The sequence below is a fragment of the Aplidium turbinatum genome, chromosome 1 (genome assembly GCF_918807975.1).
Source record: "Aplidium turbinatum chromosome 1, kaAplTurb1.1, whole genome shotgun sequence".
In the NCBI taxonomy this organism is placed as follows: domain Eukaryota; kingdom Metazoa; phylum Chordata; class Ascidiacea; order Aplousobranchia; family Polyclinidae; genus Aplidium; species Aplidium turbinatum.
Window position 1 is genome coordinate 17,428,626 of NC_137472.1, and position 16,707 is coordinate 17,445,332.

Genomic DNA, 16,707 nt, shown 5'->3' on the forward strand with positions numbered 1-16,707 from the left:
GAAAATTTTTGCAAACTTACACTCAAATAATGGATTATAGCGCTTTCTGGAAACACTTTCAGAGTAATATTTGTATGAAATTTATAGACAGATAAACAGCTATTACCTTATTAAAGGTAGCTGTTTCACACGAACGCGCAAAAACTGCGGCTAAAATTAGAGAACACAAAACTCAGCTACACAAAAAAACAACATTCTGAGTAAGCGATTCTGAAATTGCTTCCACACATTAGTTAAAAGAAGCGTAAATCGCGTAAACTTTGCGCAATTTACGATTTGCAAAATTTATTGGTGTCTTTCTGTGTGTCTAAAACAAGTCCTGGGGGTGTTAATAACCAGATGTCTTAGAAAACGATATAAATTTATACAAATTATATTATATTTTCAACAAAGGGTTCAACTTCGGAATCCAAACTTTGAAAATTGGGGGGGGGGGCATGGCCCCTTTCGCCCCCTGGCTACGCCTATGAACGTCAGGCGTCTCATTAACCAGATAGCTCACATCCTATACGCCAGAATGTTTTTACATCTCTTCAACGTGTGGAAACGTTACAAACTTTTGGCAGCTGGACTAGCTAAGGTCAAGCTTTTTCAAAAGCAATTATGATGCAACAAAGACTTGACTTTTCACGTGAAGAGTCGTTTATTAAACGTAAAAAAACATTTAACAAGACAAAACGAACACGCTAGGCATACGGGCTACACATGGACACACAAGCATACAATAGAAATATTGTGGATCTCCAATCTGCGGTTCAAGGATACTTTGCAGCAATGTATCCTTGCATTGAACCAACGTAAAGTGATAATATAAAAAGAAATACATTTCATTTATTTACTTCAATTGAAAACTCCGATGGCAGTATTTATCCTTGAAGAAAAATAAAATTCTGCTCTTGAGTGCTCACAAATGTTCAGCAGGTTTTAACAAGACTGGCAACCAAAAGATACAACTGAACTGAGACGCGTTTTTGTTTGCTGGTGAACTCGCGACCATACAATTAAATGGATGAAAATTAGTTTTTAATAATATAAAGCTTCACAAGAGATCAAAGGCTGATGTAAAAGGCTTGCAGCCAGTATATAAAATCTGGACACTGCTTACAATGCGCAGCCCTCGGTATGAACGTACAGTACTTCACAGAAACGCAAACGACAGTTAGCTGTAAATGAGCATGTGTCAACAAAACGGTGTGCTTAATGAAAAAAGACCATTGCAAAGAAAAATAAAATTATGATACTGTACTTTGAAAGGCATCGCCTCTCATTTTGGGTTGATTCTTTACCAAAATCTATTCTAAACGTGACAAGAACTTGTTACTTCTTTTTATCCATACAAACAGTGTTCAGCTTAAAGCAAAGACTTCAAGAAAGCTTCAGGTGACTGGATTACTTTCTAATTTCCTCCCGAATCTTTTGAGACAAACGTAAACAATTGCAACCAAAATACAAGATGTCTTCAGATTGATAATAATCTTCTTTACAATAATGTAGAAATATTAATGTAATAATGTTAAACCCATGTTGGAAAATCTCTTCAGCATGTGTCCACAACTTGACAGCCAAAAGTCAGTGTGACAATACCACGCTTTCACAAAGCCAACACAGCAAGTGTCGTTTGCTTATTGTAATTGTTAATCACTATGAAAACACAAGAAACGCATTGCGCGTCGGCCTGTGCTCTCACCACCGCATGACCGGGAAACCCAAAAAGAAGTTGTGCAAGCAGACGTAAATATTTGAGAAAAAACGTAAGTGTTAAACCATCTCTAGTCCTCATGCGTTCCCGCGTTGAAGCCAATCCGCTACGTTTGTGCAGCAGTGGGCAAGCACGACTCTTCGTTCACTTGGCTTTCTGCATTTAATTCATTGCACAGATCATCTCTAGCACCACCGTGCGGACAATACTCAAGTGAATGGTCCCGGCGCGTTTGAAGCCTTTCCCAAATCTTTGATCTGTTGCCGAATGTACAAAACCCTGCAAAAAGAAAAAAAGATAATAACGCGGGAGAAAAAGGTTGGGATACTCCTCTCTTGTATTGTCGCTAAACATCAGGGTATCCGTCGGATAGCCACTGCTTTGTGTATCGTCAATGGAAACTAAGTCCGCCACAGTATGTGGACGCCAGTACAGCGGATAGTTCATGAATATATGGTCTGCCGTCTGGTCCTCACTGCCTAGCCCCAACACAACACGTCATGTGCACTAAAACGTTCCGCACCATTGAGCAGGCAGTTACGCCTTGATGAGTCAGGTCTGAAGAGGTCAACTGGTTCTCAAACGGAGACCCGATAACTTGACGCAGAGGAGATCTGCTTCCTGACCATGTTTCACACCATGCCGCATAACACCGCTGTTTACTAAAGCATCCAACCACAAGGTCGCATGCAGCAAATGTCATGCAGCAAATGTCTTGTCGCATGTAGCAAATCAAAATGTAGAAATGTCTTGATTTTAATTATTGTTGTTATCTTCGTGATTGCATGTTAAAGGTTGAAACGTCAAATGAGTTGAGCAAAACGTTGTTACAACAACAAAATGTTAAATATGTTGGGTTTTTCTATCGCACTTCGTCTGCAATCGTAAAAAATTTCCACAGCCAGACAACAATTTAATGATCAATAACGTTAAAAAAACAAAAGCATCGGATTTTCTGTATCACGCACATTTTACAGAAGAATGACAAGCGACAACATACTTCAGCGCTGTAAAAAAAAAATTGAAATTTCAACATGACCCTCATCATCATCGGCCATGCCTGAATAAGGCGTCGGCTACCGTGAGTCTCCACAACGATCGATTGTCCATACTTCTAATTAGGTTTTCAAAATTTTGGTTTGTCCATGTTGAAATATTTTTGAAGATTTCCAAACGTGGACGTCCCCGGTGCCTCTGACCAGGAAATCGCCCCATCATTGCCGAGCGTTCAATTCCGCGTTTGCGGTAGACATGCCCGATAAATGTCATTTGCCTTTTTTTGATAGTTGTGATGAGGACGCCATGAGGACCCTATTGATCCAAAATGCATTACATAAAATATAAAATGCAACCCGTAACACTTACCGTTGTTCTCGCAGAGTCGATAAGATTTCCGCTGATCTAACTTGAGATCTTGCATTGGTCAAGAGCACGCTCAGTTCTGACATGAACTCAGCTACGAACCGATGATATTCTTCAGACAAGTGTTGGCACTGCGAATAATAACATTGTAGATTGTGGATCATGCTTGTAGGTAACCGAATAATGTGAATGTGAAACGTTTTTAACGGAGGCTTAAGAGATCATGGTACGTGAAGGAGATGACCACATTATCTAGAGTCTCCTGACCTACAAGTCAGCAGTTGTGAACTGAGCAAGCGACAACTGAGCTAGCAACATTTCAACAAGTGGCTGAAGTTGGTAAATGATGAAACTGAAACAAGTAACAACTGAACAAGCCATAACTTAGAATGTCACAAGTCAAAAAAATGACTTTGACAAGCGATGACCAAGCAAATCCGACGTGAGCATGTAAATCTCATTTTCTGACTCGGCATTAGCTGAAATGTACTTGATGAGTTGAAGCACTTGCTGAGCTGTCACATGCCGACTTGTCGCATGCCGAGTTGTCGCATGCCGAGTTGTCGCATGCCGAGTTGTCGGACTACCATTATCCAGACCCAACATATCAAATTTATAAAAAGTTCTACGGCATTGGCTTGCGATGTAATGTTTTTCCAATAAAAAAAACAGGGTATTCCCGAAGCTAATTCAGACTTTAGAGAATTTTTTTTATGAGCGAAGGAATTGACGAGTAAACAAAGACATGTTGATGAACGGTGGTTGTTTCTTGGATTGCGGCGGATACATTTGCAAAAATGGCATTACTCATTGCATTAAAGAGTAAACAAAAAAGGCCTGATTGATATTGGAATCGAACTCCGTTCACCAGCACAATTAGATAGCGCAAACCACACCACCATCTCGCTTTGCCAATTTCAAGTAGCTTGGTAATTTGCTGATTCAGCATATTTCAAACCAACCAAAACCACGACGAATATAATTAAATAGAAAGCTTACCTGCTTTTCAATGTGGTCTGTAGGCCAATTTTGGACATGCAGAATCGAAGAAGGATCAAAAACATGACGAAAAGACTCCAAGCTTTTAAACTCGGCTAGAGTAGGTAACGAGTCGTCTGCCTTCTGCGCTGCATCCACCGCTGATTCTCTGCAACGTTATGACATAGCAAATTAATCAGAAATGTTGTGAAACTTCTGATATTGGCCTTTTTCAAAACATGGTCGCTTTACACGGCTACATTGCGTTAAGTCTGAAGCGTTATTGTGGCGCCCCCAAGCGCTTTTTCACAAAAAATACGTCATATATTTTCAAATAATCATACACCAAAGAAAAAACACAAAATTTAACATAGCGTGTTCAGGAACTTACTTTTCCTCTTTCACTGCATCAAGACACATTCGCTTTGATGGAGGAACCTCAGAAGAATCAGCAGCATTGTCCTCATTAGTTGGTTGACGGCTTGCTTCTGTAGCTATAAAAAAGATTTGCTTTCCTTTCAACAAAGTATAGGCCTATATTGCGCACCCCATGTCCGCTGATCATAACGGTCCAAAATGTTTGAGAATTTAAAAAACACAGTGCAAGTTGAGCTCATATCTACAAATGTTTGGAATGCTTGTTTATTTTAGCTTCGGTAAGTTGACATCCTAAATTATTTGACCCTGCTTAAGACATCAATAGTAGATTAGAATAGTAATGCAGCAAAGATGATTGGTGTCAGTCAGCTAAAGTTGTCTAAAAAAAAAACACGAATAAAACCGTGCTCAATGTTAACAGAAAGAAAATCATCAGGAATGAAGTCTTCAAAGAACAAACAAATATGCCAATGCAGCAGCAAAAGCTTACGCAATTAAATGGAACTGGTCACGTAGCCAAAATAGAAAGCAACCGACAGGCCAGAATAAAGGAAGGCCGACGAAAAGAGAGAAGGACGATATTGATAACCAGATTTGCAACATTTGGACGAGAGCAGCGAGACAGAACATGGTAAAGACATATGGTCTTTTACCATGTTGGGATGATGAGGTTGAAATTCAGTCAATTAAAATTCGAAACACTTTTATGACATGGTGCGCATACAACGAATTAAGAAACACAACAATGTGGTAATGGGGATTGCTTTTGTTATGATTTATTTGACTTACAGTTTTTGCTTTGATTTTGGGTGGCAGCATCAAGAAGCATCTGGAAAACTGTCGAATAAAATAACAATTCGCCAATTAGGCCCATACTATAACTTATTTACCCTAAATCTAACTATTGTGTGCAACTTGAGAGCGACAAGCGGTGCGCAAAAACGAAAAGATCTTGACCAACGTTGAACACCGCAGTCCGATCGTCAATGTACAAACAAAGGATGCTACAATAACGTGAAGCCTACCGCCTAATGCCGCAACATGAAACGAAGTTATGGTTAACGTGTTACGGTCAAGGCTTTACAGCATGTTTATTTTGCTATTTAAATCGGGATGGATAATGAAGCGGTGGTCGTTACGCGCTAGTGTGGTGCGCCAAGCAGTAGCTGTAGTGGCAACAAACAACGTAAGTGAATTCTTTAACAGAATCAAAAAAACGTTTGCTATTTTAAGGGCGTGACCTAATATTTATTCAATGCAGGTTTCAGCACAAACGAGAGTGAGACATTTATTTTTTTTCTCTCGGCCGTCTTCCCTTCAGCAACTTACACCTACCGAATATATTACACTTTGCGTAGAAGTGAGCGTAGTTTTTCAACCAGACAGACTGGGAGTTGAACAAGGAATGCATGATTAGAAAGCGAGCGGCGTATCCGCTGCGCCATTCCACTACATACACAGTAGATAAGCATAGAGTTACCATTTTTTATGTCACCCTCCGATTTTCCGCCATCAGTGTTAGACGTAGATGCTGCTTGGGTTAGAACATTAGAAAGTTTTCGTACAAACTCGGACGTTGCAGAGAGCGAGTCGTTTTTGGTTTGCGATGAGTTTGTCGGATTGCTGGTCGTAGAAGATGCATCTGAATAAGAACATAGTCACTGAGTGCAATAGCCTTTGTTTTCGGTGTCCAAAAAACAGTTTAAACTCTTTAACATTACTCATTCGTTGGCTGCATAGCCGAGTGGTGTGAGCCCTGGAACGGCAATTGAAAGGGTGCCGGTTCGACACTGCTCAAGAGCATGCGGCTGTGTCTTTGGCAGGACACTTAAAGACATGCCCAAAGGCAGACACGAAGATTGGCTTCCTTGCCTTCCCGTTCACTTAATTTAAATCTTCAACCACCGGGTGTAAGCCTGGATACGACAAAAAAAACATTACTCGAGATAGATTTAATTTTAAACTAAGATGTGAGGTGTTTTCTCGGCAGTCGAGTGTAGCATGAGTTAGGGTTTTCCAACACTATGGACACTATTAATAGTACAATAGGTTTACAATCCATAATCTCACCTCCATCTACAGTTGCCTGCGCCGTTTTCTTAGTTTCACTAGAGAGAGCACCGTTAGTAGGTTGATTGGCAGACGACACGCGGTTGCTGTTCCATGACGAGTAGTCATAGAACTCTCCAGTTGATGGAGCGTAGAGCTCCTGCTTGACTTCTCCGTTGCTATTCGTATCTGCAGTTGACTTGCTCGATACGGGATTAGAAGATGAAATTGTAGCGTTGATTGATCTGTAGTCTTTGTCAGCGTTTGAAGCTCGCTTCATATTGTTTTTAACGCTTGAGGTGACCGACACTGGGGCACTGCGGTAATCAATGTCTTTGTAATCGTGATTACCATCAGTGGACTGTTTTGTCCGGTAGTCTCGGTCGCAAAAATCCTTCCGTGTGCGGTAGTCCTTGTCAGCGTCGTTGTTTGAGATGGGTTTGTTTGTGCTTGAAGACTGAGAGGAGCGATGACCCTTGGAGGAGGCTATGAACAAAAGACGCATGAAATCATTCATTTACAAAGCTCCAAGCACACGAAAAAAAATGACACATCAATCCAAAGCACATGATGCGTCGAGAAATACTATGTTTACCACACAGGAAAAAGTCGATTTAAGACGATGGTTATACACCGTACTGTGGGTATCACCTTCTTTTGCTGCAAAAAAATGCAGATGTGGAGGTTCTAAGACTATGAAGTTTTGGCTGAGGCTAGCAAGGCTACGAAGTCCAGCATCTGGTCCATGAAAGCATTCGGCAATTCGCAGGTTTGTTATTAACTTTTTGTTTAGCTTGATGCTGAATTGTGTTCAATTCTTAATGCGACATCATGTTTATAAGAACTAGCATCACTTCGTTCTTCCGATTGCATTGCGACTAAAAGCTCTTCTTTATAGATACCCATAAACTCACAAATGGAGCAGCATTAGGGCGGTCCTTATTTGGGGATAAAAAATTTTTTTTATAATTTTTCAAGTCTCACCCCCCAAAAAGGTTCTATTTACCACAAAAAACCCTGTGTGAAAATTTTTTTGAAAAATATTAACGTTTAGAGGTTCCTCGAGGCCTCTGAAAATTTCACGTTTTTATGCATGTATGTCATACCTCTGTAAGCTTGGTTTTGCCATGCGGATTTGAAATGCACAAGTGTTATGGCTTGTTTTCATCAGCATGGCATTAAATAATAACCCAGTTTGGTATACCTAAGACAAAAGTTCTTTTTTGTGATCTTGATGATAAATATTATTCATAAAAAAAAAAGATAATGTTCACATGTTTGAAAGTGATGAAGCAAATTCAATTGCTTCGAAATATTGCGCAACAAACAGTGTAAAGCAATAGCTTTAAGTGAGCCTTTAGTTGTAATAAAAATAACAATACACGCTGAATAGATATATATTGGATGTGTAATTTAGAAAAATTGGGATTCATGCGATATTGCGGTCCTGTTAAAACAAACTTGCTAAATGCAAATTAATAGTTATTGGTTAATGGTTATAATGGTCAACGCCTCAAAAATGGTAAAATGTCACATCAAAGCCTTTTTAAGTGGTTCAGAAATGCATTTTTGATGTTCTGAAACTACTTGAAGAAGGTACTGCAACTGTTTCTCATCTTTAGTGAGTCGCCCAGAAAAGTTTTGGATAAGTGCTATAGCTCTTTCTGCATGATCATTGGTCCCAGCTAGAGATTTACATAGTTCTCGAGCAGTCTGATAAGCACTGTTTTCTTCCCACTCTGACGCAGGAAGATGGAGAAAAGAATCTGGAAGGCTTAATTTTTTGAACAACAACTTTGTGTTTGTACTGGCAAATGAAGATGGTGTCTTAGTTTTTAAGCTGTTTGGTGTCATGGTGACTCTTTTATTGGGTGCTTCCAAATTTTCTTCTCCAATTCTCATCACTTCCACTATTTCTTTTTTGATGTTTGCTGCAACATCATCATCAAACAGAGAAAGGGCAACAAGCTCTTCCGAAAGATACCACAGATCACCACCCATCTTTTCAGTTGTTGCTTCGGAGATACCTTTGTTAACAGTTTTATAAGCTTCCAATTCTTTATATAAGGACAAATCATTGTTGGGAGCTTTTATAGTCAAAGGAGCTGTGATCCACGCCTTGATATAGATACGTGTAAAAAACACACATAGGTCATGGAGACCGTTTGCTCACGGCCCGTCAGGTGAAACTGACTTCGAAATAATCACACCTCAAAGGTGTATATCACTTTCATCATCCACCGTGCATGATGGCTTGCACCAGGTGCTTTAAAATTAGCTTGCCCCAGTGTAGTATCTCCAAGAAAAAGCAATAAGATTTCCATTAGTTTACGATAATCATCTCGAGGTTGCTATTCCTTGGCCAATACTACATGAATGAACTGAATAAGGTCATCCTTAATATCTTTAACACCCGCTGCAGCTTCTTCATCAGTGGAAGAATCTTCATAATTCTCTTGAGCTATGTACTCCTACTGCTCGTTGAATATGACCGATCTAGATGGTACTTTCCGCGGACATCACATGCTGTGACGGCGGACATGTCCGCCATGCATTTCGAGGCCTGATTGTGTCTTCTAATCAGTGACGATCGGTGAGGGAAAGCAAGGAAAGCAGTGCTTACCTGAGCGAAAACTATGCAAAGTAGGCTATAATGACTGAATTCTAGGTTTAACTTCTTATTATTTTTATCATGTCTATTTTAACTTGAAAATTACTGTATTCGTGACTAGAATTACTCGTAACGCTTGTGAGCAGTCTAAATCCTCACCAAACCGCATGTCTTGCCTATAAATGCCAATTAACGCAAACGCTTCTGTCAGAAACAATCACTGAGGCTCTAGGTAAGCAACTATCAAAGTTGCTTACCCAGATTCAAAAATGTCAAAAAACGCCTTCGTTTTATCCAATCATCAGTCGTTTTGCAAAACGTCACCAACTGCTTAGCCAATCAGATGTCTTATGGTGAGACCAGGTGAGTTTTGCTTTCCCAGTGACGTCAATGCATACATTCGCTAGAGCGGCTAGACTAACTCGTCAGAATGGTGCTCGTCACGGTACACAGCACCAGCATCATAATGCCGAAATAATTGTTGCTGTTTTTTGATGTCTCCTCGCCATGTACTGTACTTTAGCCTACTAGCTTTCATAGTCATGCCTTTGCCCTTTTTACAGCGTTGATGTAACGTTACTTCGCCAATGAACGTTCAGGTGCGACTGCAATATTTAGTTTGTTAAGCTTCTATACGCAGGAGGCAAACTTATCCAGCTTTTTGTACAAATTGCTTGCGGTTGTAATGTTTAGACCTAAGTGTTAGTTTTTGTAGTGTAGGCCTAACTGAATATCTCAGAATGAACATTCATGACGAATTAAATATTTAGACAACTATTATTCCATGTCTAACACTGGATTTTGGTCCTGCAACGTTAAAATTAAGATTGTTCATGACTTCTAAACATTAAATGGATGTACTGTATGATCACGACATAGGCGAAGCACAATTTGACAGATTTTTATGTTTGATTTGTTTTGAAAATGCTCTCAGAGCGCACCAAATTGGAAGTGTTTTTCAAAAATTTCTGGGGGAGGCCCCCCAGACCCCCCGCTGATAGTGTTGCCTTCGGCAACACGCCTTCGGGCTTCGCCCGACGGTTACGCCCTTCGTGCCTAGGCCTACTACCTTGCTGCAGCATATTTACAAGTTGCTTTCCCAACGGTTTAAGCCACCGAACGTCACTGCTTCTAATAATACAACTGTGTTTTGTGAGAATTGTGCAATACACAATTACACATTTATGTCGTAGAGTGGAACAATTATGTCTTTTGAGAATTAAGCAATACAAATTTGTGTCTTAGAGTGGAATAATTGTGTCTTGTGATTGCTGTTAAAATACTGTGATTAAGAGTGCTTTCAGGTGTTTTCATGTCTGCACAAAGTTGTTTAGAGGGGTTTCAAAAAGTTTATTTCATACCGCATCACACCCCCTATACATAGTGTATGGGGAAATTTTTAGGGCTTGGGGAACCTCTAAACATTAATATTTTTCAAAAATATTTCACACAGGGTGTTTTTATCCAAAATGGAACCTTTTGGGAAGGTGAGACCTAAAAATTTCAAAAGTCAAAAAATAAGGACCACCCTATGGAGCATGCATTTCAAATTAGACATGTCATACTTTATAAAGTAACATATACACTCGTAAAGTCACGTGACTCACACATGGATGATTAGAGAATGCTTGCTTTTGAAAAAGATTTTGATTTATGAGCGACATGCTTTTCATCGCTTCCGTCCGAATTAGGCTTTTATTCAAACAGAAAACTTACTGATCTTTCATGTGAAGCTTGTAAATGAAATAAATAACAAGTTAACTCACTTCTCTGAGCCACTTTCGCTTTCTCCCTAGCCTTCAAGTCTATTGCGGATCTGTGTAAACAAGCAAGAGTCACGGATGAGTGTTGCCATGCGGCAATAGGCAGAGATGCAGATGCAACAACTAACATCAAGCGACCATTGTTGTTAATGTTGTAACTCACTGTTTACGTCCCATGAAGAAATAAGCTTTAAGAGTTGTTGAATATAAGCATTAAGGAAACAAATTGGGTCTTCTGGTTTGTTTGAAGTCATTGCATGTGTTACGAGTAAAATGAAACTGAAATTTGGACGCTCTTGGCACAACTATGCATTTGCTATTGAACGTCGTGCAATTACGCGGACAGGCATCACGCCAGGTGCATACAGTGCAACGGAATGATGTATTCGTTGGTCAAATGCAAGATACAACTATTTTAACTACTGTACGGTAGGTGTTTCATTTTATACGGCACTACGCTTGCGCTTTAACATACCAGCAACGTAGTAGTTGGTATCAAATGCTACGGTTAAAAAAAGTCAAGAGACTTCGAAATAATTTGAATGTTTTACATATAATTTTTTTTTTTAATTAACATTGGCCATTATTGGCAAGTTGTATATAATATATATATGACCTGAAATTATTCTAAATTGAAAAGCAATGTATATATCAAATAGATGAGGATCGTTTCTAAAATGGAATCAGACACAGGATGTCGCTCCAATTATGCAAACATCTAGCTTTAACAGGCAACAAACTAAAAACGATGAAAATTAGCCAGGCAAGAGAGCGAAAAAAACGTCGCTTTGAGCAACCGACGTTCCAACGCAATGGTGATTTGCTCAGGTAGGGTCTGCTACTATTCGGTGAGTCCGATTCGGTGAGTCTGATTCGGTGAGTCTGATTCGGTGAGTTCCTAACTTCTAACCCCTAACCTTAACTCCTAACCCTAAAACGGCAATGATAATTAGGCTATGGTACCCCTATGGTACCCCATAATTTAAAAAAAAATTGAAAAAATCCCCCGTTAAGGGATCGGACTCACCGAATCGGACTAACCGAATCGGACTCACCGAATCGGACTCACCGAATCGGACTCACCGAAACGGGCCATTCCGGCTCAGGTAAGTTACTCCAGTATTTTCATGTTTATTGTTATTGTAAGTTATATAACTACACAATTCGATGTGGAAAGCAGCAACTAACTGATCATTCCAGTCTTTTGGTTTTTCCCATTGAGAAACTTCAGATGCATTGTTGTAGAAATATATCTTTCCCGACGAGCTGACATGTTCCGACCAATTTCCACAGCTTCTCAGTGCACCTTGGACCTGTAAAAATTTATTATACGTTATACAACCTCCAAGACATTGAATTTTCACACATATTTACACCAACCAAAATTTTATTCAAAGATTTAATTGATTCAAAAAAGTAAACTTTAAAAACTTAAGGTGTCAAACTGTTCATTTAGCACCATGAGTGGCAAAACACTGTTTGAATCGTTCATGAAAGCATTAAACATTGCTGCTTGTGAAAATAGACTTGTTGAAAAAGAAAATAAGTAAAAGCAAAATGCCGGTTCCATAATCCATATACAATAACAATAGTAGATGCTTATAACATATCCAATAACAATAGTAGATTTTAATAAAAAAAGACTCCGCATTTAGAAATTGCCAGCACCAAATAGTTATTACACTGAACTGCTCACAAGGAAGTAATCCCAAAAAGTTTTTTCTTAATGTAACAGTTTTATTTTTCGGTTTAATTCAGCAACTTTACACAAGAAAACAATGCAGTTTGACGTCCGCACAGCTAAACATACAACAATGAATTAAAGTGACAGGTAGATATCTTGACAGCACTCACCTTGTGATGTTTGTTTCGTTCATTTGATGACTTTGAATTGTGATTTGCTGTTCCACTTTCTGCCACCACAAAAATATGAAAATATCAGATGCAAACAGGTTAAAGTCGTGTAATCATGTATTGGTATGTTTTAGGGATAAAATAAGGTGCTAATGATCGTGTCAACACTATAGCTTCAGTTACTTACTGGTCAAGCACACTTAAGTAGGCTGCAGAATATAAACTTTTCTGAATTCACACCAAAATTAACATTAAATTGGTTGTTCATTTTCGCTAGCACAAAATGTTTTCAATTGTTTGCTGAAACAATGCGGTTTAGTTCTTACTTTGTAGCTGGACACTCTTTTCACTCGATCTCTGCCTGTGCATTTGGTCATGTTTTCTATTATCTTTGCTTTGTGAGGATGATGAATGGCGATTGCTGACTGCTGCAGGCTGCAGAAAAATACGTTTTTCTGACATGTTGAAAGTAAACAAACATGTGAAAACATTAGAACTAAAAAATTGAAATGCGGAGTTTCAGTTTCACACACACACCACCGTTTCTATCTGTTTGCAGTACAAAGCAAGCCCTTCATCAAAATGATACCAGAAGAACCGTTTAAAGCATTGCAGGTGTAGAGGCTGTGTTCAAAAACATGCAGATATTGAGACTGTGTTACCGATTGCAAACAATTTGTTTGAAAATAACAGGATACATCACAGTACATATCAATCTACACTTTGTGCAATTAAACATCGCACATAAATTTCTTGCAATTGATGAAGATTACTGGTCACATCCACTGAATTGGCCTGAATATTTATCAACATTCCTTACCCAGTTAAACAGTTTTTCTTGAATTGAAATCCATTTTTTTGTACTATATTCTTAAATTTCTGGATACGAACTGTTTACCGTAATCAGACTAAGTTAGCATAGTGGTAACGCCATAGGATTTATAGTTCTTAAAAATTTTTGGTGTATAAGAGTGAGCAAACATAACAGCTTTGTCATTACATGTTTTAATATAATATAATATAAACAGACTACGTCTATTATCAGCATGTAACTAAGTTGTATGAAGAATGACTGTGTTTCTTGTTGAATTGACAAATTTTTTACCATGTTAGAAAAGATAGCATGTCCGAGAATGGGGCAACACTGATTTATTTGTTTTTTTCAGAAAAAATAAAAATAAAGTTACTTGTTGTAAAGTTTGTTTTCCATTCTTGTTGTTTCTACAAAATAAAAAGACATCATTACAGCAGTTATCACTTTTACATAATATGTAAACAATACATGTATTTTTTAAGAACATTTTAACTAGATCTATAACTAAGCACTTATCGGTTAACAAAAAATGTAAACTAACATTATGGGTAAAGAAAAAAATATCAGTAACCTCTTAAGTACATGTAGCTCCACACAAAGTAAAAATTAAATTACTTTTAACTTTTTTTATTTTTTAAAGACAATGTCTAAAAAAACATTACTAACTGCAGACAATGGCCAATGTTTCAACCTTAAGGATCTCCTCAGTGCAGTGGAAGTGGAGAGTTGTATTGGATTGCTTCAAAGTTAACATTACGGTGTCTAAAATATGGATTAGTAAAGAAAATACCGCCTGTAACTTACCCTTCAACTTGATTGGCATGATGTCCATACATCCCACCCCAATAGCAGGTCAAACAATTATATTTTATAATGTATCAGACTACTTCCAATTTGCCATTTTTGCTATAAACTGTGATGTGAGTTGATAAATTCAGTAAGTTTTATAGAAATGCCTACGGTAGTTACTTTTTTAAAAGTTAAAAAAAAGACCAAACAATTTTAACAAGCATTCCTTCAGACAACAATAGGATAGACATTTTGAATGGTTAAATCTATCTTGGAGTAGTTATTATACCGAATCCAATATATTTTAGTTAAAGAAAATAAAGCAAAAACAAAATAAAGCCAACAAACCAAATATTAAGATGCTAACTTATAGCAGTGCAGTGTTCAAGGCTATTCCAACCTTTACTTGTTACACATTATTGCAACTTGATTGCGGTTAGCTGTGCATTGGAACTAATAATGTGTAGGCCTGCGCAATACAGTCGCTGGTGTAATAACATGATGGTCAATAGCGGGATTAATTTTGCTTCTGTTGGTATAATACAGTATTTCCCAAGTGAAATCAATCTTGAAGCAAAACAACAGAATAGAACAAACATAAGCAGAAACTGCATGTATTAATCATGGTGCCACAAAAGCAAAAATAATTAATTTTGTTGCTAGTAAACTGAACAATTTTCGTATCAAGGGCTTATCATGCTTATGGATGCCGTGGTATTGACCTGACAGGCCACTACAATGGTCACATCACTCTAATTTTATTGACTTTAAAAATAAGAAAATTATTAGCAATTTTATTCTAATTAACAAAATGCATTTGCAGGTTTTTTTTTTTTATTCTTGTCAAATGACCAAAAATTCTGCGTTTGTTGAATAGTAACATGACGTCACAAGAGTCAGATAAGTGTTTGGCTGCGAATTACCGCACAAGTTGTGTGGATGTACGTCAGTGTCACGTAAGTTTTTAATCGCATGCTGATTGAGTGATTGCAAAGGAGTATCAAGCGCTAAGTTATCTACCTGCCGGACATGTATATTATTTGCTTTGCTCCGGGAGGAGAACTGTTTTAAACGCGAAACTGAGGATTGCAAAAGAAAAAAAACCCTTATTCTATACCACTAACGTAACCTACTGCACGATAGAGATTTTTCCCTGGCATCTTTTTAGTCTCGCTTAGTACGTAAATAGTTATGTACGTACCCGGTCTTACACGCAAACACAGTTAAGAGCGAAATATGCAAGTTACCAAGAAACACAGCAAAGATGAAGCAAAAAATGAACTACAGATAAAAGACAGCTCACTTAAATCCTGGTAAAATTTTTTCTCTATGAGGACGTTGTACCACAAACTTTCAATCGAAGGAAACAGCTCTTCGGATACTAGGCGCTGATGAAGCGTGCGGTACAGCGAAATGAGGCATTCCTTGTTAAAATCGGCACTCATCAGTTGTAGGTGTTGAAGAGCGTGCTGACGTGCTGCTGTTGCAATAAGTATCTCACAGAGTCAATTTTGTTAATTGGTTCATACGGCGAAATGCAAACTGGCATAAACGTTCACAACTAAAAGTAGCCTACTTCAGTTATTTTATCTATAAAAGAAACCCGTTGAGTCGAATAGCACAAAACGTGTGTGGCGAAATGTTTGATGCCAGGCGTTAGAAATTCGATCAAAGCATTTTCCAGTAGTGTTCAAAATGTGCTTCTGGAAGAGAACTCCTTTCCATCAAAACAGCGGCTTTTTCATCTGTATTTCTGAACATCTGGTTGGAAATTAAGCTGTTTTCTAGATGTGAAAAACTGTCGTAACAAGTATCCAACAGATTCGTTTTAACAGAGCAATATTCTTAATTGGCTTATACAACGAAATACAAACTGACATAAACGTTCACAACTAAAAGTAGCCTAGGTTATTTCATCTATAAAAGAAACCCGTTTTGTCGAATAGCATGAAACGTGTGTGGCAAAATATTTGATGCCAGGCGTTAGAGCTTCAATCAAAGCATTCTCCCGCAATGTTCAAAAAGGCGGCGCAAACGCCTAAGGCAGTGGTTCTTAAACTGGGGGGGGGCATGTGAGGCTCACAAGGGGGGCGCAAGGAATTGAAAAACTCTGCATGAATTATGACTACACATGTCTTCACAACTACGCTGGACAGTCGATTGTTGAAGATAAAACTTTCTGTTACAGCAGTAGGCCTACAATGTTTGCAGAGAGTGTTGTTGTCACATCTCGCATTCTTTGTGATGTTTTAGGGGTTGCTAAATGTTTGCACGACATCTTAACTCTCGTAACACAATGGCTTTCTGACACAGCAGCCTCGAGCTTTAGTTGTAGGCTAATAATAATGGCAACGACTGACCAACAAGTGACAGAGGCTAGAAGTACAACAGTATCCCCAATTCTACAATA

At 38.4% G+C, this 16,707-nt stretch overlaps 1 protein-coding gene across 1 annotated transcript; it reads right to left on the reverse strand.

Annotated features, from left to right (window-relative positions):
- Window positions 1-625: 625 nt before the first annotated feature.
- LOC145773047 (uncharacterized) lies at window positions 626-14,422 on the reverse strand. The gene is made up of 13 exons (XM_082584775.1): window positions 14,313-14,422; window positions 13,882-13,915; window positions 13,021-13,129; window positions 12,695-12,753; window positions 12,029-12,153; window positions 10,844-10,893; window positions 6,488-6,952; window positions 5,898-6,059; window positions 5,207-5,254; window positions 4,431-4,533; window positions 4,061-4,208; window positions 3,065-3,192; window positions 626-1,978 (listed from the first exon to the last, which is right to left on the reverse strand). The coding sequence occupies exons 1-13, from the start codon at window positions 14,342-14,344 to the stop codon at window positions 1,909-1,911; spliced, it is 1,533 nt and encodes a 510-aa protein (XP_082440901.1). The 5' UTR covers window positions 14,345-14,422; the 3' UTR covers window positions 626-1,908.
- Between the last annotated feature and the right edge of the window lie 2,285 nt (window positions 14,423-16,707).